This window comes from Armigeres subalbatus, chromosome 2 (assembly GCF_024139115.2).
Source record: "Armigeres subalbatus isolate Guangzhou_Male chromosome 2, GZ_Asu_2, whole genome shotgun sequence".
Taxonomy (NCBI): domain Eukaryota; kingdom Metazoa; phylum Arthropoda; class Insecta; order Diptera; family Culicidae; genus Armigeres; species Armigeres subalbatus.
Genome location: NC_085140.1, coordinates 283,497,223 through 283,523,549, shown reverse-complemented (window position 1 = coordinate 283,523,549; position 26,327 = coordinate 283,497,223). Strand labels below are relative to the sequence as shown.

Below are 26,327 nucleotides of genomic sequence, written 5' to 3'. Positions count from 1 at the left end.
GTGGAAAAGTGGCCCTCCTCGAGGACACCAAGAAGGAATGGAAATCAAGCATGGTGATCCCCATTCCCAAGCACCATGGCTAAAGTCTGGAGGAAGCGAAATGCACTGGCCATCACGTTGAACTGGTATTGTTGGACATTTAGAGAGCCTTTGATAGAACCTAGACCTCTGGAATCCTCAGAAACTTGCACTTTGGGGGACCTTCGGAAACCTCCTTCAATTTGTCAAAAAAAATCTTGCTTGAGGGCTCCTTACGAGTCTAACTCGTAGTACAACCCTCTAAAATCGAGAAAGCGGAGACCGGGGTCCCCCAAGGATCGGTCGTTCCCCCATTCTTAGTTGCCTGGAGGAAGTATTTGCCGATCTTCGGAAAGGAATATACGTTCTGCTCATACCGTCGTCGACAAACCACCCCCAAGCCGTCATAAGAAAGGTACAAGTAGCAGTCAGCATAGAGGCCAGCAATTCACCGGCTACATAATAGCGGCCAACAAATGCGTCCATTCCCGCGTTTGCGCGTGTAACCGGAAAAGCATCTCTACAAAGAACAGTGTGAAACTCCTGAGAGTTGTGGTAAACAGGCACCTTACGTCCACAGAGCATTTCGAGTGAATTCGAGAAGCATGCGAAGCTAGGACGAACATGATCAAGTCAATTTACTGGAAAGGAACAAGTGAGCATTCTACGCGGCTCCGTGTAGGAGACACAGTCATCTTTAGTCGTCTTCCCTACTGCCTCGAGCTGGTATCCATGAATTTTGCTTAGCTCACCCAGTCGCTAGAACGGCAAATGCTGGGTAAAGCGTACCATTGGTACTTCGCGTACCTGAAGGAATAAAATAGATCCCATCTCAGGGTCCTTATCCTTTTACCAAGCAACTCCTATCAGGCCGGGATACGAGCAACCTTAGGGAAGATCGGGTAACCTACCCCGGTAGAAACTATGGTCGTATGCTGACAGGGAAGAAGGGGTTTGCTCCTCTCCAGAGGTGCAAATCTTACTGAGCGTCTGTTCTCCATGTCAGGATCGGCTCACAACAGCGTCTGTTCTACATGTAGGGGCGGCAGATCATCGTCCGAGTGCCAGCGAGGGACTCTAAGTAAAACTGTGCACCATGGTCCACCGGGAATAAGGAGGAATGGTCCTCCGGAAATTTAGGGGGTTTGGTGTCAGGCCCTGCAAGCCAGCCTTTAAAAATAACATACGCAACTAACAATCAACAAGAGAGTATGGACCGGAACCATCGGCGAAGACCACCGCGACGAAAAGGGGCTAGCGATTGGAAACTCGGTTCGTGGAACTGCAAATCTCTCAACTTCATCGAGAGTACACGCATACTCGCCGATGTGGATCAATGGTGCGAACGTTTAGAGGTGCAAGTTGAGGATCAAAGGCCGGTTCTTCAACTTCAGCATAATCAACATCCATAGCCCACGCTCCGGAAGTACTGATGATGATACTTAAGGACGCATGCCACGCGCAGTTGGAACGTGAGTACGACAGCTGCCCAAGCCACGACGTCAAAATCATCAAAGGAGATTTGAACGCTCAGGTTGGCCAAGAGGAGGAGTTTAGACCGACTATTGGGAAGTTCAGCACTCACCGGCTGACGAACGAAAACGGCCTACGACTAATTGATTACGCCGCCTCCAAGAATATGGCCATCCGCAGCACCTACTTCCAACACAGCCTCCCGTATCGGTACACCTGGAGCAGACCACTGCAGACCGAATCACAAATCGACCACGTTCTGATTGATGGACGGCACTTCTCCGACATTATCGACGTCAGGACATATCGTGGCGCTAACATCGACTCTGACCACTATCTGGTGATGGTTAAACTGCGCCCACAACTATCCGTCATCAACAATGTTCGGTACCGACGACCGCCGCGGTACGACCTAGAGCGACTGAAGCAACCTGATGTCGCCACTGCATACGCGCAACATTTAGAGGCAGCGTTGCCGGAAGAGGGTAAGCTCGATGGGGCCCCTCTTGAGGACTGCTAGAATACAGTCAAAGCAGCCATTAACGACGCAGCGGAGAACAACGTCGGGTATATACGAGGGTATATACGAGGAACATTTGAATGGCGCTGAGAGTACAAGCAGTGAAAGTCAAGGCAGCTGAGGAGATGACTGCGTCAATTTAGCGGACGATGGAAGCAAACCAGCCCCCACCTTGAGGGAAGTTAAGGATGCCATGCAACAGCTAAAGACCAATATAGCAGCTGGTAAGGATTGTGTCGGAGCTAAGCTCATCAAGATGGGCCCGGAAAAGCTAGCCAAGTGGCCTGCACAAACTGATAGTCAGAATCAGGGAAACTGAACAGCTACCGGAGGAGTGGAAGGGAGGGGTTATATGCCCTATCTACAAGAAAGGCGACAAGCTGGAGTGTGAGGACTTTCGAGCGATCACCATCTTTAATGCCGCCTACAAAGTGATATCCCAGATCATCTTCCGTCGTCTGTCACCATTAGTGAATGAGTTCGTGGGAAGTTATCAAGCCGGCCGCTGACGACCGCTCGACAACGGACAAGATATTTACTGTCCGGCAAATCCTTCAAAAATGACGTGAACACACCATCTGTTCATTGATTTCAAGTCGGCGTACGACAGTATAGACCGCGTAGAGCTATGAAAAATTATGGACGAGAACAGATTCCCTGGGAAGCTTACCAGACTGATCAAAGCAACGGTGGATGGTGTGCAAAACTGTGTGAAGGTTTCGGGCGAACACTCCAGTTCGTAATCGTGCCGGCTGGGGACTAAGACAAGGCCTTGGTGACAAGGCCATGCAAGGTGATGAACTTTCGTGCCTATTGTTCAACATTGCGCTAAAATGTGTCATGCAGAGAGCTGGGTGTAAAAGACGGGGTTCGATTTTCAACAGATCCAGTCAATTTATTTGTTTCGCGGATGACATGGACATTGTCGGCCGAACATTTGCAAAGGTGGCAGAACTGTACACCCGCCTGAAACGTGAAGCAACAAAAGTTGGACTGGTGGTGAATGCATCGAATACAAAGTTACATATTTATAAAACGCTGATAAGACCAGTAGTTCTCTACGGACGTGAAACATGGACAATGCTCGAGGAGGACTTGCAAGCACTCGGACTATTCAAAAGTCGGGTGCTTAGAACCATCTTTGGCGGTGTGCAAGAAGACGATGTGTGGCGGCGAAGAATGAACCACGAGCTCGCCCAGCTCTACGGCGAACCCAGTATCCAGAAGCTAGCTAAAGCCGGAAGGGTACGATGAGCAGGACATGTTGCAAGAGTCTCGGACAGCCACCCTGCAAAGATGGTATTCGCTTCCGATACGGCAGGAACGAGACGTCGTGGAGCACAGCGAGCAAAGTGGGCAGACGTGGCGCGCGTGGGGATGATGCGGCCTCGAACCGTGTATTGTGGCGTTAAATTGTTGATTCAGTGTTATCTGTTTATATGTAAACTAAATAAATGAAATGAATGAATCATAGTGACAATATGTTTGCTAGAAGGTTTCAACTAAGAAGCTCTCGGCTTATGTGGGAAAATTATAAGGTGAGTTTTGGAAGCATTCGGGGAAATTTTACATTTTTGCGAGTAAGTGGAGAAAATATCCAAACTTTTTTGCAATCTACTACAAATGACACAAAGGCTTCGCCCTTTGTCTGAGAGACCCGTGGCATCTGGCCAATATGGGCCCCAGTATGCTGCCTTGGGGGACACCAGCTCTTACGTGTAATCTATCAGATTTAGGATTCATGATAGTTTACCTGCAGTGAGCGATCTGATAAATAATTTTGGATCAGTTTAATAATGTACAGAGGAAAATTAAAATTCATCAATTTTACAATCAAACCTTCATGCCAAACACTGTCAAATGCTTTCTCTATATCATGAAGAGCTACTCCACTCCAATATCTTTCAGATTTGTTGAGTCGAAATCAATTTGTAACTCTTAATAACTGATGAGTGGTTGAATGCCCATGGCCTTAGCAACTCGCAGCAACTGCTGCCCATTGCACTGGAAAGGCAAATAGGCAGCAATAAAAGAGAATTGTCCAAAATTTGTTTCAACAGAAACTCCTAAAGTTTCGAAAACTTTGGTTTCAAACGAAGGATATAATTTATGTTTGATATGTCTATAAATCACAATGGCGACCTCATCACAGGCTCTGTCAAGACTATCATTTCGGTAAATAAAATAATTTGAATATCTTTTGATGAAAAGACCAGGTTTTAAATATGTTTCAGTTATAAAGGCAATGTGCACATTATGAACTGATAGGAAGTTGAATAATTCATTTTCCTCACCCTTTAAGGAGCGGGCATTCCAATTTGAAATTTTCAAAGAATTATTCGGATCCATTAAAACGAAGTTCAATAAAAATTTTTTGAGTAAATTTGATACCAACCTGAAAAGCTTCAGTTTTGGTATTTGCGTTGAACATTGCATCAATCATGTGATGCAATTGTTCATTTAGAATATCAAAGTCGGAAGCAGACATGCTACCTGCGTCATCAGAACGAACGTTATTTTCCGTTGAAGAATGGGTATGAAAGTCATTCATTATCGGTAAATTTTCAGAAATGAAATATGGCCTGCCTGCAGCGATGCTTGCATAGGTAGGCATGTTTGAAAAATTAGAATTCGACGAACTGTTCGGTTCGTTACCCGGTGAGAATCTCCCGTAAGATTTGATTAGTGCTTGATTTGAATCGTGGATGAGATTTGATAATTTGTGTTCTTCCCAACACTGCTCATGAGACAATAAAACTTTCTCAATATTAGTGTGTAAATCATCCATCAGTTGCATTACACCCACAGTTTAGTAGTTTCAACTGTAACCATGCAACATAGGTAAGGCGCTATAGGGCGTAACTTCTTTAGTCTGACGACACCGCCTTATTCTTACCTACTCACATCCACCACGATCAACATAACTAATGGTCTCCTTTTCCAGTACACAACCTACTGTAGTCACTGCACGTGCATTATTTCTCATGTTATAACACTTGGAGCCCCTATCTGTAAGCATAAAAAAGCGCGACTTGTAATGAATAAATAATTCACCCAGCTTCGCTTTCGTTTGTCCGGTCCAATATCTGAGCTGTCGTATTTCACGACACTGCATTAAACAATTCTAAGCAAATTAAAAGCAAATTATAATTTTTCTCATCTGTTTTCCAACCATTTTTTTCCTGCATAGAAACATCTTTTATGAGTCATTTGGGGTACATATCTACTGTAGTAAGCATTCAAGAACCAAATCTCAGTGGACCTGTGTTTGCGCGGCGTTCAGCCAGAACATGGTCACAGCCAGCATCGGAATCGCTCCAGTGCGCAAGATTTTCAAACTCCAAAGCAACCTTCATAATTGGCCGACCGGTCACCTCCGTTGATGGTTGGAAACCATTCCACTTCACTATTGTGCTCGGCTCGACACAGTTGGCAGAAGCCATGTAGATCGACTGTCAAGGATGGGGGGCATTATCTTTCACTTTTCGGTTTCCACAACGATCGGCCGGACAAATTTCAGTCCAGGTTCCCGTGGTTTGACATCGGTCGGTCGGCCAGCTATGCGAGAGCATTTGTTGACATTCTATTTGACGGTAACTTTGGTTCATTTCGACATACACGAAACGTTCGTTGTACGAAGTCGGTAGTCACAGCATGAAATAGGTCGGTCCAAGCCCGTACGGCTGTGGACGACGACGACGACGACGTCTCGCATGCTCGCGGAAAACGTGAGGTTAATGGTTTCTTGCTCTTTGGCTTTTACCACTCTTCCATTTCAGGGTTTATGATCCATTAAATCCGTGCCTGCAGTGAAGGTTGTGGCGGCGCGCTGCGCTGGTGAAGTTTTACATCGGGGTGAGAATGAGAGGAAGTGAGCAATTTGGAAGGTAAGAAACAACTGTGAGGTTCGTTATTATATATTAGACCCGATGGAATGCGCGGTTGAGTTTGTGGGGTTAGGCAAGGACCCTAGATGAGGTTCATGTTCGAACATTTGAGCGTTTTATGGTGATAATTTGATCTATTTTCTAGCACAAGGTTTTATTCGAAATAGCATGTGTCATATTTATTAAATTAGTTTTTGTTTCCTCAATATCATGTACAGCACTCATAACCTACACCTGTGTTCAGAATAATAGCAGCGGAAGCCGTTTTCCATACAAAATGGTCAACTTTGACAAGCTGTAACTTTGTACCCCGATGACCGATTGAGCTGAAAGTTTGGCAGTGAACTACAAATATAATGAAATTTAAACATACTACGTATCAATTTTTTCGAATGACGCGTTCAAAAATTACGCACTAGGTCAAATTGTTCAAAAAAAAATAGCAGTTTTTCTTTTTGTTATATTGGCCAATTCAAATGTCAAAGTCAACAATTTATATTTTTTAAATTATAAACTTAGTGACTCGCAGCACCTGAATTCAAATTGATAACATTCCAATCAATTGTTTTCCTGATATTTCCAAAACAAAAACTGCTATTATTTTGAACAATTTGACCTAGTGCGTAATTTTTGAACGCGTCATTCGAAAAAATTGATACTAAGTATGTGCAAAATTCATCATATTTGTAGTTCACTGCCAAAATTTCAGCTCAATCGATCATCGGGGTGCCAAGTTACAGCTTGTCAAAGTTGACCATTTTGTATGAAAAACGGCTTCCGCTGCTATTATTCTGAACACAGGTGTATGTTGATATTGGTCTAAATCAGGTTTGCGACATTTTCCAATCAAACCAGCATGCCAAGTGGATTATTCACCGCGAAAATTAGTTGGCTGGTGAAAACATGTTGTCTAACTTTATGCCAGTGCAATTTTGACATCTATAAAAAATTACTTGCAGTACTCGTGGAATTGCAGCTTTCGCATGATCACGCATTAATTAAATTCCATTTCCTAGTGTCAATTATCTCATGGCATAGACAATTTAAAATTTTTTCGTTCAATGCTATTTCCTACAGTGATCTCAAGTAGGTCAATTTAATCAAAAATAATTATCCCATCATCGAATTAGCTTCGAGCCGCGGTAATTTTGCACGATCCATAAGTGTGACACGGTGTGTCTGTGACCATTATTAACGAAAAAAAATGTCCATCCATTCTGAACTCGCCTTTCGAAAGATATAATATCCAGGAGTCTGCTATGAAAATTTCAAAATCTTTCATCTAGGGAATCGAAAGTTATAGCAGTTACAAATTTAATGATTTTTGCGTTCGATATCTCACTAATATGCAACCATATGTACCGTGAATTTTCTCCAGATTACATCCAAATAAATTATCATCAAATATGCAATTTGCAACCTCAATCAACTATAACCTAAAACCTATTATTTGAATAATAGAAAAAAAAAAATAGCAAAGGATGTTAGAGATAACATTGTACAAATATCGATGGCAAAATAGACAATACAACCAAAATACAGTATTCAAATCACAGAATTATTGCACTTCAACCTCCTAATCATACCAAAGTGTGAATATTGTCTATGACAGACAAGTAACTACACTATGTATGATGATTTTGCTTTTATTAAATATGATAATAGTTGGTAACATAGAATACCGCGCTGAAACAATGTTGTCTTTCATGGGTACTGGGTAGTTAGTAAGACTAGTAACCAACATTTAAACAACAATGTGCATCATTTGTTGTCAGTTATACAACCATCATCCAGTTCGATTCAAGCAGTGGTACGAAAACGAGTTCCATTTGGAAAACAAATGGGGAAGGCTAGATCACCCGAGGAAAACAGCCTTTTCCGAGAACTGTAAACGGAAAAAGCATATATGCACCACTTTGGAACGTCTCAACAATTTAACTGATTTGCTGAAAAACGATGCATTTACTTCATAAAATAATGCATTTACTACATAAACTAATTTACAATGTTATGAAAACTTATATGTGAATATGTACATTTTGTGGAAGATAATGAATTGAAAATGTATTGGAGGTAACCACTTTCCTTTCGGTGGTTACCTCCCACGACCCGCCCTACAGTACGCAAGACTAGTGCTTTAACCAACTCAGCTACGAAGGACCTCCATCGGCCTTCGCAGCCTAGAGGCTACAGAATGAGCTCGAGATTCCTAAATTGGACGCATAGTCAAATCACTCGCAATCCATTTGTCAAGCCAACACTTCCACATGTGTATTGTACACGTCCACATTAGAGGAGCGTGAGTATTTAGTCTGTTGACTTGTAAGGTCGTCTTCAGTGTCTCGACTTGAGTCGAGTCAAGTACGAGACAATGAAGACGAACATACAGTTGAGGTCGAAATACGATATGTAATATGATTTGGTGGAATTAAATGGAATTGTACTAAAATCATGACAGTGAAATATTTCTTAAATAGTGTCAGTCTTTTGAAATCTCTCATTTTCTTACCTGGCTTCATGGAAATGCGATGGTTTCCATCTTCTAGTCGGATACTAGTATTCCCTGTGTCAGTTAATTTATGTAGTAAATGCATTAATTTATGAAGTAAATGTATCGTAGTTCAGCAAGTCAGTTAAATTGTTGAGACGTTCCGAAGTGGTGCATATATGCTTCTTCCGTTTACAGTTCTCGGAAAAGGCTGTTTTCCTCGTGTGATCTAGCCTTTCCCATTTTTTCCAAATGGAACTCGTTTTCGTACCACTGCTTGAATCGAACTGGATGATGGTTGTATAACTGACAACAAATGATGCACATTGTTGTTTAAATGTTGGTTACTAGTCTTACTAACTACCCAGTACCTATGAAAGACAACATTGTTTCAGCGCGGTATTCTATGTTACCAACTATTATCATATTTAATAAAAGCAGAATCATCATACAGAGTGTAGTTACTTGTCTGTCATAGACAATATTCACACTTTGGTATGATTAGGAGATTGAAGTGCAATAATTCTGTAACTTGAATACTGTATTTTGGTTGTATTGTCTATTTTGCCATCGATACTTGTACAATGTTATCTCTAACATCCTTTGCTATTTTTTTTCTATTATTCAAAGAATAGGTTTTAGGTTATAGTTGATTGAGGTTGCAAATTGCATATTTGATGATAATTTATTTGGATGTAATCAGGAGGAAAATCACGGTATATATGGTTGCATATTAGTGAGATATCGAACGCAAAAATCATTAAATTTGTAACCGCTATAACTTTCGATTCCCTAGATGAAAGATTTTGAAATTTTCATAGCAGACGCCTGGATATTATATCTTTCGAAAGGCGAGTTCAGAATGGATGGACATTTTTTTTCGTTAATAATGGTCACAGACACACCGTGGTGAATAACGACGGAAAGATATTGGTTAGGTGCAGCAAGGTGTGATTGGAAATTTAATTAAAAGTATAAGGGAATTTAAAGGCATACTTCAACCACCTTATGCGAAGTAATCTTTTCAATTATGGCAAGGAAAGCACTATTTTCCTTGCTCTTCGATTCCGTTACATATCTTTTCGAAGTACATATTTTATCTGTGATATTACGTTTCATATTCAGTTGCAGTGATGTCTTTTGCATCCATTTGCGAAAGGGGTGATACAATCAAGGATGTTATCGATCATTTAGTAATCTGCGTTAGATCTTTTAGTAGTTTGTCAATAACTCATTCCAGAGGCTTAATTTCAAAATGTATTGTATGGTGGACTTTTAGTGCGACTCTACAACTCTCCTTAACAGGTCGATGTTCGAATTACACTATTAAAGGAGTTACGGGGCTAGTTGCTATATTTATACTAAATGATAACAAAATATGCAATCATTTAGTCAAGGTACTGCTACTAGCGCTATAGCTCCGTTATTAGGGCAATTTAAACAACGAACTGTTAGGCAAAATTGTAGATAAACCTTTGCACTAGAAGTCCACCATACAACACATTTTAAAATTTATCCTCTGGAATGAGTTATTGACAAACTACTAAATGATCGAAGGCAAATTACTAAATGATCGTTAACATCCTTGAATACAATAGATGATGATTAAAGTACATAATTAATAGCCACTAGAGTAAATAATTCAAAAAATGACTTTGCTTAAAAGCATTTGCAATTTAATCCTCCTAAATTTTTAGTAAATTCGGTTGTAAAACAACTTGTAATTTAACTGAGCACGCGCAGTTTAAAGTTCGAAAATTATAGGACAGTAAAGGATCCCCCAAACAAACGCGATACAACAGTCGCTAGGCGAAATCGAAATCGCTTATCTTTTGTCGAAAACCATTTTTTTTATTCCTTTCTTTATTTGATAGGCAACTCTGTGTTATTTTAACCGCTACTGTGCTGAGATCTACTGTGGTATTCTGCTGTACAGAATCTATTTTTAGATTTCCATTACTCATTTATTGTTGTCGTTGCCAGTCCATCTCATCGTGAGTCCATTGTGTCCGTTTGTTCATGCAGTGCATCCAATGATCGTTGCATTGTTCGCTTGACATTTATCCGGGTAACGTTGGAGGAATGCCTCCGAGAATAACAAGTTGTCAGTCGTCATATCAGGCAGCCGTGACGGTATTGCGCATACCCCAAACGCCACTGTATGGGCTGCGGATCCGGCGACAGACGGGGCTGGGCTGGGAACCAAACCAAACCCATGACCATCCGTTTGTAAGGCGAACGTGTAGCCAACTACGCTACGGGACCCCCGGTGGAAAACCATTCTGAAACGTTACCCATTAGGATCTTAAACTGTATGAATACGTTGACAACATAGAGAATTTAGCAAGGGAACATATAGTCTTTGTTGCCCAATGATTTGATGCTGGCAATTCAATTTAACACGTAAAGGAATAACATCAAGAATAACATCAATATCTGTAATGAGTATTTTTGGTTTCTTTATAACCACTTTCACGAAAGTCAAATAGCTTCACAACGACAACTGTTTTTTTTATCTAAGGAAGTAGAGGAGAACAGTCCAAAATACCCCCCTTAAGCTTGTTTGATGTTTTCACCAACATAAACAAGAATACCGAACCATTTCTTGGTAAGGCTGAAAGTTTGTTGGCCTAATATGTCGTTTGATCAAACAAACCATTTGACCGAAGCCCATCTAGTCTAAAATTATTTTATTAAACAGTTGCCCGAATAGCTCAATTGGCTGAAATGATCGTGTGGCAGAAAGGGTCATTTGGACAAGATGGGCATTCGGCCGAAAGTGTCGTCTTGCTGAATCGGTCGTTTTGCCAAAAAATCTGTTTAGCCGAATAGGTCATTTGGCAGTAAATGATTGTTTTGCATTTTTTGAACATTTTTGAGTCTAATCGCTCTTTCAGCCAATGAACGATTTCTATTAAACGGCATTTTCGGCCGCCAGTTTGCCTCCGGGTTAGCCTCTGATTTGACGTTTGTGGAGGTCAACTGCACCCACCGTTCGAGCACTTTGATCAATGTGAGACTAACCCGCAGGCAAGCTAGCGGCCATTACCGCTCGCGGAAAACTGGATAGCCACCCACGATTTATAAAATCATATATGCTATCAAAATGGTGGGTTGACATCAAGGAAGGAGCGCCCAACAGAGCCCTGGTCCCCACAAGTCCCTATCTCACGCTTCCACGGGTCGTCCGATGACAAAAGACCGCCAGCTAAGGGTTGTGTACTTAGCTGGTAGTGCAGCCTGGGCACTGTTGTCCTTCTGACATCAGCTAGAGTGAGAAGGTACGCCTCGAGCGTCTGTTCACCAGGAGGTGCGGCTCAAACAGCGTCTGCCTGGTATCCGGCTGATTAACGAAATGCTGTATCGCGTCAGCTATACCTAAGGTGGCAGCCCCATCATCGCGATGTAGGTAACGCGACCCCGGTAAGGTAGCTTCCTGAAGCCTCTCAAATACCACGAAAAATGGAGATAGAAGAAAAAGAGAAAGTTATTTTTGGCAACCGACCCGGCAACGAAATAAGGACTATGATTGGAAACTCGGTACCTGGAATGTCAGGACCCTAAATGAACCTGGATGAGCGAGCCTTCTGGCTCGTGAACTGCAGAAGGTTGGAGTGAACGTGGCTGCTATTCAAGAAGTCCGATGGCCTAGATCCGGAGAACGTGAATTCCGTGGACCCCACGACCAACACTGCATTCAAGTATAACATCTATCACAGCGGCGGTGAAAAAGCAGAGCATGGAGTTGGTTTCGTAGTGATGGGCGAGCAGATGAAGCGAGTGATGCGGTGGAAACCCATTAGCGAACGAATCTGTGTGTTGAGGATACGGGGCAAATTCTTCAATTACAGCCTAATCAACGTTTACGCACCGACAAACGATAAATCCGACGACGTGAAGGACACGTTTTATGAATGTCTTGATAAAGCCTATGGAGAGTGCCCAAAGCATGGCGTAAAAATTGTTATCGGAGACGCTAATGCTCAGGTCGGTAGAGAGGACTTTTTCCGTCCCATAATCGGTAGGGAGAGCCTTCACTCCGCTACCAATGACAACGGCCTACGGCTAGTAAATTTTGCTGCTGCAAGAGGGATGGCCATCAGTAGCACCTACTTTGCACGAAAGAACATCCCAAAGCACACCTGTGGACACCCAAATGGTGAAACTTGCAACCAGATAGACCATGTTCTGGTGGATGGGCGCCATTTCTCGGATGTTATCGATGTGCGTACATTCAGAGGTCCGAACATTGACTCTGATCACTACCTCGTTGTCAGTAAAATTCGATCACGGTTGTCAACTGTATCGAACGAAAGATCACAGCGAACGATGCGTTGCAATATCCAGCGATTGTCGGCGGAAGGAGTATCGGCTGAGTACCGCCAGAAGCTCGACGAACGGATAAGTGCAATCAACGTTAGCGACAACATCAACGATCTATGGGAGTCGATCCATGGAGCACAACAGCACGAGAAGTGGTAGGCACTGCACAGAGGCGACCCAGGACGGGTTGGTTCGATGTGGAGTGTCAGAGAGTGACAGACGAGAAGAACGTTGCCAGAAGCCGGATGTTGGTGTCGGGTACCCGATCGAATAGAGATCGGTACAAGGAAGCCAGAGCAGCCGAAAAACGAACCCACCGCAGGAAGAAAAAAGAGTATGAAGAACAAGTTATTAGTGAGGCGCAGGAAAAAATGGAGCAGAACGATATGCGGAGGTTTTATGAGTCTGTCAATGGCGTGCGGAGAAAGACAGCGCCATCTCCCGTCATGTGCAAAGACCAACAAGGGAATTTGATGACAGATAAAACTGAAGTGGCTGCCAGGTGGAAACAACACTTCGAGACTTTGTTGAATGGAGGAAGTGACGGTGCATCGGTGAACAGAATAAATATTAGCGACGATGGACAAGCTGTGGAGTCACCTACACTAGATGAGGTGAAGGACCAGCTCCCGGCTGAACTTCTCAAACATGGCAGTGAGCAACTTTATGGAGTTCTGCACCACATTATGTCGAAAATATGGAAAGACGAGGAAATGCCTGCTAGCTGGTTGGACGGTCTCATTTGCCCTCTCTTTAAGAAAGGGCACAGACTGGAGTGCGCCAATTACCGAGGAATAACCCTCCTTAATTCGGCGTACAAAATTATGTCCCGTATTCTGTTCAACAGATTGAGACCGCTTGAAGAGTCCTTCGTCGGCGAATACCAAGCAGGTTTTCGTGAGGGCCGATCAACGACGGATCAAATGTTTACCCTGAGACAAATCCTTGATAAATTCCGGGAGTACAACTTGCAGACACATCATCTGTTTATTGATTTCAAGGCGGCGTACGATTCTCACGATCAATACCAGCAAAACGAAGTACATGGTCGCTTGCAATCAACGTGGGTTCATTAGTGGTGGTGGTAGCGAAATGGTGCTGGATGGTGAAAAATTTGAAGTGGTGGAAGAATTTGTGTATCTTGGAATATTAGTGACGTGCGATAATGATGTTACCCGCGAGGTGAAAAGGCGTATTGCAGCTGCAAATAGGGCTTATCACGGACTTCGTAACCAGCTTAAGTCCCGTAGTCTTCAAACGAAAACAAAACTCGCGCTATATACTACTCTGATTCTTCCGGTGGCTTTATACGGCCATGAGACATGGACGTTAAAGGAGGCTGATCGGAGAGCTCTTGGAGTGTTTGAGCGTAAGGTCCTGCGGACAATACTCGGCGGTAAACAGGAGAACGGTATCTGCCAGCGTCGCATGAATCACGAATTGTACCAGGTGTATAAAGGGCTGGATATTATTAAGCTTATACAACACGGCAGACTACGGTGGGCTGGTCACGTTGTTCGTATGTCGGAAGAACGTCAAGCGAAGATAATATTTAGTAGAGAACCCGGAAGAGGCCGCAGGCTTCGTGGAAGGCCGCGTACACGATGGCTTTTTGCAGTTGAAGAGGACCTGAGGGCGCTCAATGTTCAGGGCGACTGGAAGCGATTGGCCCAGGATCGAGTCCAGTGGAGAAGGATACTCCATTCGGCGTAGGTTCATCGAAGAGCTGAACCCAGTCAACATTTTGATACGTATTGCAAATGATATAGGTTACCATATACCTACAATGAATCATGTATATAATGCACAGAATCGCCATATACCTACTAAAGTGGAGGCCATATACGACTTTCTTGAGTTTGCGTAAGCATTTATACGATCCAGAGAATTGTGTACATAAAAAAAATAACAAGCCCCGGTCTCGAACAGTCGACATCTGGATCTAAAGGCCGATACAGTACCATCGGTGCTACTTAGCAACTCTTGAAAAGCATCACAAATTTGACAATAATAACGTAGTTGAAAGTTTAGTATTGACATGAGCTTTAATATTACAAATTACGATACATACTACATTTATACGATTTGAGTACTTCATTGTTGCATGAATAAAGATGAGTTGAATCGTACATGGAAACTACATATGATTATCCCGATAATGTTCATGCATAATTACGATTACGCAGCATTCCAAATGATTCTGCGATGTTGAAATGTCAACAACAGTAATGTTTCACATTTTTTACCTCTGGGATATTTTAGATTTTGATTGTTATTAATATTACAGCATTGACGCGCAGTGGTAATAAGCAGCGGAGTATTATATCAGCGATATTGGCATCTAAGCACATCGAAGGAATAAAGTAAGTGAAAATAAATTATTTATATTTGTAAGGTTCAGTGGGATTCGATAAACACGCAGAAGAAAGTAGTCATATACGTACAACGCTCATCAATATGCGACTTGCATAACAACACGCGTCTGTATTAACGATATTAGCGATCCAATATGATTACACTGATATTGTTTATATTAATTTACGACTTTTTCGAATACAATCGTAAATATGCCATACTAAAATATTTTATACGATAGTAATCATATTTTAGACTTATTTATAAGTGCTAAATACGATTGTGATAATAAATAGCATCATATGCGATAAAATTTCTCTTTCATATACGATATGTGGTTGACTGGGTAGCCCATCAAGTATCAAGTAAGTATATGCTATCATATGCTATGCTAATCAATAGTGAAAGACCTGAAACGGGGATCCGGAACATCGATTTTTTCGTAACCATTAATACCATTATACAATATTGGTTGCACAGAATTAAATCAGACTTGAGAAAAAAAATTAAAAAGGCAAAATAAGAAATTTGATAGATCTGCCAAACGTCTTGCATCGTAAATGGGGATGGAGAACCACCACTAACATTGATAGACATATGCTTTTGACATTGGGTCAGTTAATTAATTAGAAATTCGTTTCAACGCAGGAGACAGACAGTGGGAAAAAAAACTTTGTTTTCACTATTGTATGAGTTAATCATTTCCATTTCCTAAAAATCCATCGCGATTAAACTAAATGCGAGCGTAAGTAGAAAATAGTGTGGAAAGTGAAATGTGAACGCAAAATCTCAGACCTGGTTCCGCCAAATTTCTTAATAGCAGTAATAGACGATCATCTTTTTTTTCTTTTGTGAGTTTGATAAATTGTCCAAGATTGCCACCAGCTTGTCTTTTCACGAAATGATGAAGCAAACTAGAACGAGGAAATCCACTCTCGGGCGCACTTGCGTAGGTTCCGCTTCGCAGCCGGATCGAAGGATTAAAAAGCAGTTGTGTTTAATTAGCAATTCGCTCGAGTTGTTGTACTATTTAAACGGTTGCTTCAAGCGGATTGGTCGAGCGAACGCACAGTTAATGATCGCGCGCGAGAGTGCATATTTCTTTCTATGCAAAACCTAGTTAAGCCAGCCTTTGTAGTAATGACCGGCTAAATGTGGCAGCGGTTCCACCCTTCGTCATCGCGCATCATCCGTTTAAACCTCTCTTGCGGGCCGGTCGTGTGCAATGCATTAATCGTCATCGAGAGCCGTTGGAGAAATTGTAGGCAGAGTATACCGTTGCTGTTTTTACAAGTCTTCGTTTCAGTCGGCTAGATCGTCAATAAGTTTATGTTTCAATAAGCTGGATTAGGTGTCGATGGATGTATTTTATCTGTTTAGTAGATTCAAATTTTATTTTATTTTTAGAATAAAATGGTACACATTAAGCTTCCCATAAAAACGCAATAATGTTCAAAAAAAATTATATGTAAATGTTCTATTACCATTTTTACGGAAATATGAGCATAATGTTATCTTGATGTGAAATGTTCCAACTTGTACATAAAAGCTTAGACGATCTTTTTGACATGCATAATGTTCTTTTAAATAAGAAAGCACAACTGACTCACAAGCAACAGTCCAGACCCATTAATTCGCATTCCAACGGTAACCCAAACGATCTCGATAGAGACATTTTATGACTATATACTACCATAGAACCGTAAAACTGAATTCCGAGAATCAACAAACCCGACGCCGGCCACAAAAGTGCGCCAATTCATCCACACTTAACAGCGCAAGTAATTATCAAGTGCAATAAAAACAAACAACAATCTGGCTCAGCGGTACTTACGAAGAACTTCCCCTCGTTGAATCGGGTTTGGAGCGTCCGCATTACCGCATCCTCGGTTAGCGGTCCCGGCAGGTGTATCAGGTCGTCTAGTTTCACCGTTTTGGTGCCCGTCCCATTGCCACCGGTTCCCCCGCCGACTTCGTTGACTCCACTCGGTCGACCACCACCGTGCGTAAAATGCTGTTTTAGTGTTCCTCCGATGATCGTTCCACCTCCGGGTCCACTGGAGACCCCACCCGGAGAGATCAGATGGGCACCACCACCCAATCCAGCCCCCGTTCCACCCAGGGCAGTCTGGTGCTTGCTGGTGTATCCGACTGTCGTCCTTCGCGGAAGAGTTCCGCCGCCTGTTATACCGGCATTCGTGCCGATGCCGCCACCACACTGCGCTGTATCTGAAAAGAAGAGAAAAACCAATCTTTAGTACAACATTATAACGTTTCCTGTGGTGTTCTAGGTGATATGCTTGCGGACTCAGTAGCAAGTGGGCTCTCCTAACTTGTAAACATGATTCAAGCATGCGAATACAGACTGCAGCTTTTTATAACCGGCGTTGCTTTGTTATGGTTTATCCATAAGTAAACGCATTTATGTTCCAACTTACTTACTGCAAACAATATGCAGGAACGTCAGACATTCTTATGCTACAATGTGGGCATGGAAAATAACATCATTTCAGTTCGTTTCAGTTCGCTTTAAATTGGCTTTAATTGATAACGTGCATTGTATGGTGATATGATTTTTGAACGCTGCAAAAGCCGAAGAAATTGTTTGTATTCCACGGTATTATGAATTTTAATAAAACTTCGCCTGTCCCAATCGTTTCAAGCTGTACTCTGATTTCCTCATTTCGGTAGGCTCTCATTCAATGCGGAAGATTGACACCAATGATCAATAGTAAATGCTTGATTTCATGACGTAACGGATTTCCTGTTTTGCCAGAGTGCCTGTAAGTATATTCGGAATCGAGCACTAGCCAATACGCATTGAAGTAATAATTGGTGTTTGCTCAGCGATTTCCTTACACCTATACGATTATTTAAGGAATATGTCTGTCCAAGTCATGCAATGTTTCCAGGCGAGTAGACCCATCTATAAGAAAAAAAAAGACACGTAGAAAGCTTAGTTTCAACGAGCGGCGCAGCTCAACGAGTTTCATTTCCGAAGAAGGAAATCTTAATGTAACTGTTGTTATGCAGTTAGCCAAGCAGCTAGCCAGGGTGAAGGGATACTGTGAATCAAATTGGTGGCTGATGATGTGTTAGTCACACATCTCTCACTCCACTAGGCAGGTATCAGTCAATGGGCTAGTGAAAGATTTTGTTTTACTACCATTCAACCTGAAGCGGCGTCCACGGTACAAGTATCTTTCTAATTATGTTTTCCGACTACCGCAATGCGGGGGAACTTTGATCGCCGGGGTAACATTGATCCGTTTATCCATTTTCAAGAACTGAATAAATTATTATTTTCTGATATTACAAGTACTTTTTATGAGTTAGGTATCTAATTCTTTATTAAATAAGCAGCTGAATGATATAACCTTTGGATGCATTTGCATTTATTTTTCGTCAACATTTGAAAAATTAAATTAAAATTAATTTTTGAACTCACAGCAAGCTGCCATAAAAGCACTCAAAACAAAAATAATAACAATAAAATTAAGCTCGTACCTATACTGCCCATGATCGCATATTTGTCCCATATGAATAGGAAATCCAGTATACTTGTGTGATCCATATTTTTTGTTTCAAAATTTTGATTTTTTTGTTAAAAATCCAGATAGTTCCACTAGCGGCGATGATGCCTGAAACGTTTGATGTTCAAAGCTTGATGTATCAAAGTTTGATGTACCCCAAATTGAAGAAAAGAGAAACTCGACTCGAAAAAGATCATTAAAACAAGTTTTAAATAATCAAGAACAACAGCCTTATACGTTCTACAATATGAATATAAAAAAAACATGCTTTCGGTTACGGAGGAAATATTTACAAAACAATTAAAAAATTATCAATGTTCCCCCGGATTACGATACCAATCGTAGAGATCCAGGAAATATGGAAACAGATGAAGAAATGTGGTCACCCGAAAGGCGGTGTCTACGCTTCTCCTGACTAGTTCATTCCGGCGCGAATTAATTCGAAGAAGAACTAGCAGGTTTGCTCGAAGTAATTAATATACATATTTTAGATGGTCTTGGCATGATATTGACGGTGAATTGAGCGCTTCATCGTATCAAATCATGTCATACATTTCAAGGGTCCACTCAAAATTAATTAGACACTAACAGTGTTACAACAACAGGGGCGTTTTCTTATTAATTAGTTAGTTAGTCAGACCACATATGATGATTGGTACCGTACGATATCATCCCAACTGTTGAAGTACAGCTATATATGCAGGGACGGACAGAAAACAAGACAATCTTGTTATTATTATTTTTAACCAAACACATTAACTGTATGTTTGAAATAAGTAAATGCGACATCCCATCTACCGTCATGATAAATGATTGCACATCCCCCACTGGGACATTGCCGCCTCGCAGCTTAGTGTTCATTAAGCACTTCCACAGTTAACATTTCTGCATTCGTATATCATGAGGCTAACACGATGATACTTTTATGCCCAGGGAAGTGGAGACAATTTCCAAACCGAAAATTGTCTAAACCGGCACCGGGAATCGAACCCAGCCACCCTCAGCATGGTCTTGCTTTGTAGCTGCGCGTCTTACCGCATGGCTAAGGAGGGCCCAGAAGAAGCAGTCTGTGTTAGGTAAATCGCCGTGTTCCTGTTTATATACCATTGGCGATTAGCCAATACACCCGGGGGATGCGTTCCGTGTAAAAATAGTTTTCGGTTCAAAATTTGAAAATCCGTGTAAAAAAAGTTTTGTGATTTCTCGACGAATCATGCAAAAAAATTGTATGGGATTTTTTTTACACGGCCGTGTAAAAAAAAATCATTTTAAAAACCGAATCGGGTGTAGATCAGTATTTAGGCCGCTTTCAATGGAATTCATCGTAGAGTGGCAGCTGCTATGGACAGTATGAGCCTATCACGACCTCACAGTCAATTTAAGATTCGGAAAGGAAAATTAGTTTTACACTCATTGTTATAGGAGACCGCGGAATGCTCTGCATCTCCATGAGCGCCACGGGAAAAGGAATCGTTGGTTAGTTGAAAAGATAATTCATGTGGACAGCGACTATGTATGTAAATATTTATTGTAAGCGAAGTTATTTTGAATACTCGAAGACGAAAACCGTGTTTCAAATCAATCCAACGTAAAATCAATGTGCTTCGTTTAAAAAGCTTCTACAACACGATCGATTTCACATAAAATAATGTTCTGATTTTCGGCGCAGACATTAATTTAAGCATTTCGCGTGCTCCCGCACCAGCTGGCGTGATCAGCATTTAACAAATTTCTGCTCCGTGAGGAAGATTTTTTTTTCATTTCTCGTTCTCCCAGACTAGATGCCGTCAATATGAGATATACAAATAGACAAAGAATATCACAAAATTTAAATTTAAATCGTACACGATGATTCGTCGAACATTGACTCTGTTGTGTGGAGTATATTCAATCCTCTGAACTTTTTATTCTTACTTTTAGGTAAGATTCAAATTACCAAAATTGCTTACCCATGCGTTTAAACCTGGTTTGAGGCCTAACCAGAGGTGAAGAAATCTGCCTTCAATAAGAAAGAAGCACGCTAAAAGACTTCACAATTCCAAGGCTCTAGGAATCCACGCCACAGCTTTTCCTCTTTGACAAAGTTATGCTGAACTGATTCATACTTATCTGCTTACATTAACACTCTGAGCCTGATGTCTTAAATATTGAGTCAGATCACTTTTGGAAAAATTAGGATAAAATGGTTAAAGATACTTTTCGTTTTCTATTAGATATTTCTTACAAAACACTGAAAACGTCTGTAGGCAGAAAACTTAATACAGTATGGTTTAAGTTAGAATTTGTTTGAAATTCCGCGGAATTTCGTTTCGAACCACCTTAAACATTTTTTTCTCGAGATACCGCATATACTTACAATCGAGTGATTGAAAAGCGCATCGTTATGTAAAGATCGGTCGTTTTCAGGATCACAATTTATTTTGTGAGGAAATAGGATGATTTGATAGCTGTTTTCAAAATCGGCAAAAGAAAATCGCGTAGAGTACAGCAAAGTTGAAAGCGTCGATAGACCGTCGTTGACTCATGTCGGTCGCCCACGCTACCACAACCAGAGCTGTAGCTGCTATCGTTGAGGTTGAATATCTGCTGTAACCGAAGACCCCGACGACCACCACCGATGCGATGCGTCCTGCCCTGCGTGAAATCTTGTTCGAATCGAACTGAGGATTAGATCCAACCCACAATTTGCTTGATTTTGATGTACGGGATTGGCTGGTTTACATATTTCAAAACTTTTTTTCACTAGTTATCGATAATAAACAGTTGAAAACCAGTATTTTCAAGAATTTGTAATTTTTTGACTCTACTTGACTTGAAAGCGTTGATCGAATGGCCCAAAAATTTGAAAATCCATCAAGAAAAGGCTGAGACATTAACGTCTATCAAGTCTATCATATTTTCGTGACGGTCTTCGATTTTCGCAATCACCAAGTGTGCCCCAATATAGAAAATTTATACGAAGTCCTACGTCAAAAGCTGATGAAGCGGTTGAGAATTACTATAAGAAGTGTTAACTAATGTTTCAATTGAATTTAAGCAAACACAAACGAACTTGCATGATTCGACATAAAAAATAATGAAAGATAGATTTGGGAGTTAATCAATAATAATTCAGTATACGTATATAATATAATTATATATACTATATTATTGCGCAAGGTAGGTAAATATTCTTACATCCGATGTTGTTAACAGTTTGTTTAGTTTCTCTTATGCCTGGTGGTCACATCAGTTGTAACTTGGTTTAGTACGAAAGTACCATTTCGAAATATAAAATAAATTTTCATAATTCAACAACCTAACTAGTGTCTCGTTTAACCACGTAGAATTGGCCTCGATGTCCATCCAAATTTAAACGATGAATTACAACATCAAACACCTTTGACAAATGGGCTGTAGACTAAAAGACGATGATAAATAATCACGCCAAAGACATCAATCTTGGCATGTTCAGTTTGTACACCAATCGGTCAGATTATAACGGTTCACGTTAACGCCCATCTCAATCATAATCTCTGTTTGAAATGGGGGACATTTGTCAAAGTGCTATTTTGCAATCTTGATACGCTGACAATGGCTATCTGCTCATAAACAAATCAGAAATTATGTAATGATTAAATTTGTCATCCCTGCTGCTGATTGATTGGAACCACTTGTTAGGTATGGCATTTTAAATCTAAATCTTAGCATTACACGAGATCTGATTGTGCTGAGTCTTGAGAAAACTATGAAGTTATACGCAAGTGCCCATAATGACCGAGCCGGGTTTTCTAGAATTATGTCGTTACTAGAGCACTAAGTTTCCCATCATGCTTCTGGCAGCATTGGCATAAAACTAAAGCCTTGCATGTCATTTGAAAGATGTGGGAAACCATTACTGAGGGGGTGAGAACAGACAAATAAACCAAGATTACCTACATTGTCTGAGGTGTATTGTACTGAATCTCACATGTCATCATATCGTGTTTCGTTGCTCTTATTAGGAAATCTACTCATTATTTTGAATTGCAATTTGTGAAATTGTAAATGATATTTCGAGAACAGTTAATTAGTTATTTCAGTATAAAATGAGAATTTTACAGTTTGGACAACCCATATTTAGGTATATGAATAAAATTCAATAAATGAAATGTTAGGACTATATAGGCCTGATAGCTATTTGACAGAATTTCTTTTGATGACCTCAAACCATAACACTACATGCAAAAAAAAAAGTAAACTTTTCGAATTACGCAATCTGCTAATGCACTTACTTTGTAAAACAACGAAAAATCGTGATCGGATTTAAATCTCAACTCATAACTGCAAACGAAAGAGAACATTACTACAAACACGATCCGACTGGAGATTTGCAGGGCAAATTAATATTCGACACATGTTAGCCGACAGCCAGCCGGTTTGAGCAACGTGCACGGATACATGGCATATGTTTGGCCGGACCACACCGCCACACTAATGAACCACAACGTCGTCGGTCGTTATGGATCGACATGAATGAATATCGTCAGAACATATACTACCCACAAAAGCATTACTGTCCCATATTTGTCTGATTTTATTTTCACACGGGACAGTTATGCATTTATGGGCAATATACGGGGCATATGAGGAACAAATGTTTTCAGCACGACATAGGTATAACAATGTAATGGAACACAAATACGTTATAATACTTTTCCCAATCAACTCGCACAGTTATATCGACATCATACTGAACCTGAAATCAGAATGTTTTGAAGAACTGAAACTTTAGATCCGGATCAATTTCGCCAAATTGATCAGTTCGAATTCGTGCACTCCCAAGTCTTCCATGCGCGTTGGCTTCAATCCTACACTGAAAATATTGTACATGTTTGAATACAATCAAAAATTCTTTTTCACGTGGAACGAACGTGTTTCATCATACGTCATTTTCATGTACTATCCACGTTAGAATCCAAAGAAATGGTATTAAATTTAAACCACTTGGAAACACTTTGCAATATAACGTGTTTTCAATATCGTTTGGCCAATTCATTCATTGGCGAGAGCAGAAATATGACGCCCAGATAAAATGCGTACTCGGGGAAATCAAAACAGTTTTGTAGCATCGTAAGAAATTAAAATTGTTGTTGTAATATTTATTTATTCTGTTTAAATATCCCTGAAGGTGAGTTCAGACCAGAATCATATATACAATTAATCAATAAGACATAATTTTAATTTCAGGGTAATTAGATTATGAAATTACGAAACCTTTGTGTCGACAATGTTTTTTTTTTTGATCCGCCATTCAACAACAAAACTAAAAAGCGTAATTGTCACGGGCTTTGGAATTACTACTGGTTCAAACATTGGTTTGAAAAAATGCATGCTACTCGTCGGTAATTTAGCTTAGGAATAGCCAAATGGGTAATTTAGCTTAGGAATAGCCAAATGGGACTGACAACAACTGAGACAGCATTCTGGCAAATGTCTAATCGTGGATATTATTAACAGAGCATATTTAATCTTGTTCACAAAAATAAACTACTACCGCTCATGTAAATCAGCCCAAGTTTTGGTTGTATTTGCCTCGAATAGCCCGAGATAAACTGCTGATCAAGTGCGTGCCTTAGCAAAAACAAAACCACTGTGCAGTGAAGATAGACAGTCACTCTCAAAATTGAGCGTACAGCATGGATTAGATGAATATATTCGAAAATTCCAAAGGAAATTTAATTGTTGGCTCGATTGTTTTGAATGCATTTCAATATTCATCCCTTCCTTCAATGTATGCGTACATAAAATGGTTGAAATTTTTTCTCTAAAGTTCATTTATTTGAAAATAATTTCAAAATACGCCTATTAGATGTGACAAAATTGAGCGTACAGCTAATGTTTTTCTATAAAATTTCTTATTATAAACACGATTAATGTAGGGGGAATGACGGCTTTGGCAGGTTTTGTTCTATTATTGGCAGGGTTTTTTTTTATGACTTATTATGCTCAAATTTGGCCTAAACATTATTTGCATATCAAAGAATATTGTGGCCAAATTTCATAAAATTTGGTCGACAAAAACCCCCCTGCCAATAATAGAACAAAACCTGCCAAAGCCGTCTTTCCCCCTATTTTAATATTGTGTTTTCATGATTATATTTATAACAATAAACATCCGCTACTTAAACATTCAATATTTTGAAATTAAACCATGTTTTGGTCAAAATGGCGAACAAGTGAGAGGTAAGAACATTGCTATTGAACAATTCAATGCCTGTGGGCAAAATAAATGCTTTAATTTGTATGTTTCCCACGCATCGTATCTTATATACGATAGATAATCAAAATCGAGCGAGACATATGATTAATTCGTCAAAATTCAGTCGGTAAATGATGAAAACAGATGTAAACATACAGAGAAAACGACAAATGTTAGGAATGACATAATTCAAATTTAGTATGTCTTTAACTAAAATTTGTTTTAAAGCTCGATTATTGTCTCAGGTCTATCATTAAGAGTAATATTATTGAATCCAATCATTCACAGTCAAATTCTAAAAGTACAAGGTGCATGTTAAGGTACCGAACATAAAAACAGCTTTTCAATCCCGTAGAGCACTTCTGATTGAATATTGAAAAGATAGCTTAAAATCGTAATTTCATAATTAAATTTGGATTGAACACCACGGTCTGTTACCATAAGGGATACAATTGGATGATTTCCATGTGGCGAGTGAAAATAAACTTTTTTAATAGATCGGCAGCTTATTTAATGATATCTTGGTGAATTTAAATGATTCAACCAAATTTGTTCCTACGGTGACTGAGTCTTCAAATATAAAATGACATCTTATAATGTATCCGTGTGCTGCTCTTTTATTAATATTATTATTAATGAGTGTCCTGAGCTTATAAGCTACCTATAAATCGACTTTTAAATAAAGTACTAAATTTGAAATATGCCGTTCCCGTTTTGTCGTTTTCTTTGTATGTTTACATCTGTTTTCATCATTTACCGACTGAATTTTCAAAAATTTATCGTATGTCTCGCTCGATTTCGATTATCTATCATTTATAAGACACGATCCCGGTGAAATCCATATCTTTTGCCCAGCAGCATTGAATTGTTAAATAGCATTGTTTATACATCTTACTTGTTCGCCATTTTGATTAAACCATGGTTTAATTTCAAAACATTGAATGTTTAAGTAGCGGATGTTTATTATATAATGAATGAATGTTTAAGTAGCGGATGTTTATTATATAAATATAATCATGAAAAAACAATATTAAAATACATTAATCGTGTTTATAATGAGAAATTTTATAGAAAAACATTAGCTGTACGCTCAATTTTGTCACATCTAATAGGCGTATTTTGAAATTATTTTCAAATAAATGAACTTTAGAGAAAAAATTTCAACCATTTTATGTACGCATACATTGAAGGAAGGAATGAATATTGAAATGCATTAAAAACAACCGAGCCAACAATTAAATTTCCTTTGGAATTTTCGAATATATTCATCTAATCCATGCTGTACGCTCAATTTTGAGAGTGACTGTATGTACAGTTTGGCCGTCTTGTTGCCAAGGGATTGACATACGTACTTCAACCTTCGTGTCTTTCAAAGGTGGGATGAGCATGGAATTAAAATCCAAAGCAATGTCAACCTTCATATGTCGGGAAGGCATTGTTTACAGGCAGTTCTGCGAAAGCAGATATGACGAAACTTTTTGGTGCCCAGGACCTTCAGCAACGGTTGTCG

The 26,327-nt window shown here is 40.1% G+C and overlaps 1 protein-coding gene across 3 annotated transcripts in view; it reads right to left on the bottom strand.

The window, feature by feature from the left end:
• LOC134212331 (myosin-I heavy chain) overlaps nt 1–26,327 on the bottom strand; it is a 376,227-nt gene that overhangs the window by 25,997 nt on the left and 323,903 nt on the right. For all 3 annotated transcript variants that reach the window (XM_062690082.1, XM_062690083.1, XM_062690084.1), the window contains one exon: nt 16,899–17,293. In XM_062690082.1, coding sequence (XP_062546066.1) covers nt 16,899–17,293 — 395 coding nt within the window. The remainder of the gene's footprint in view (nt 1–16,898; nt 17,294–26,327) is intronic.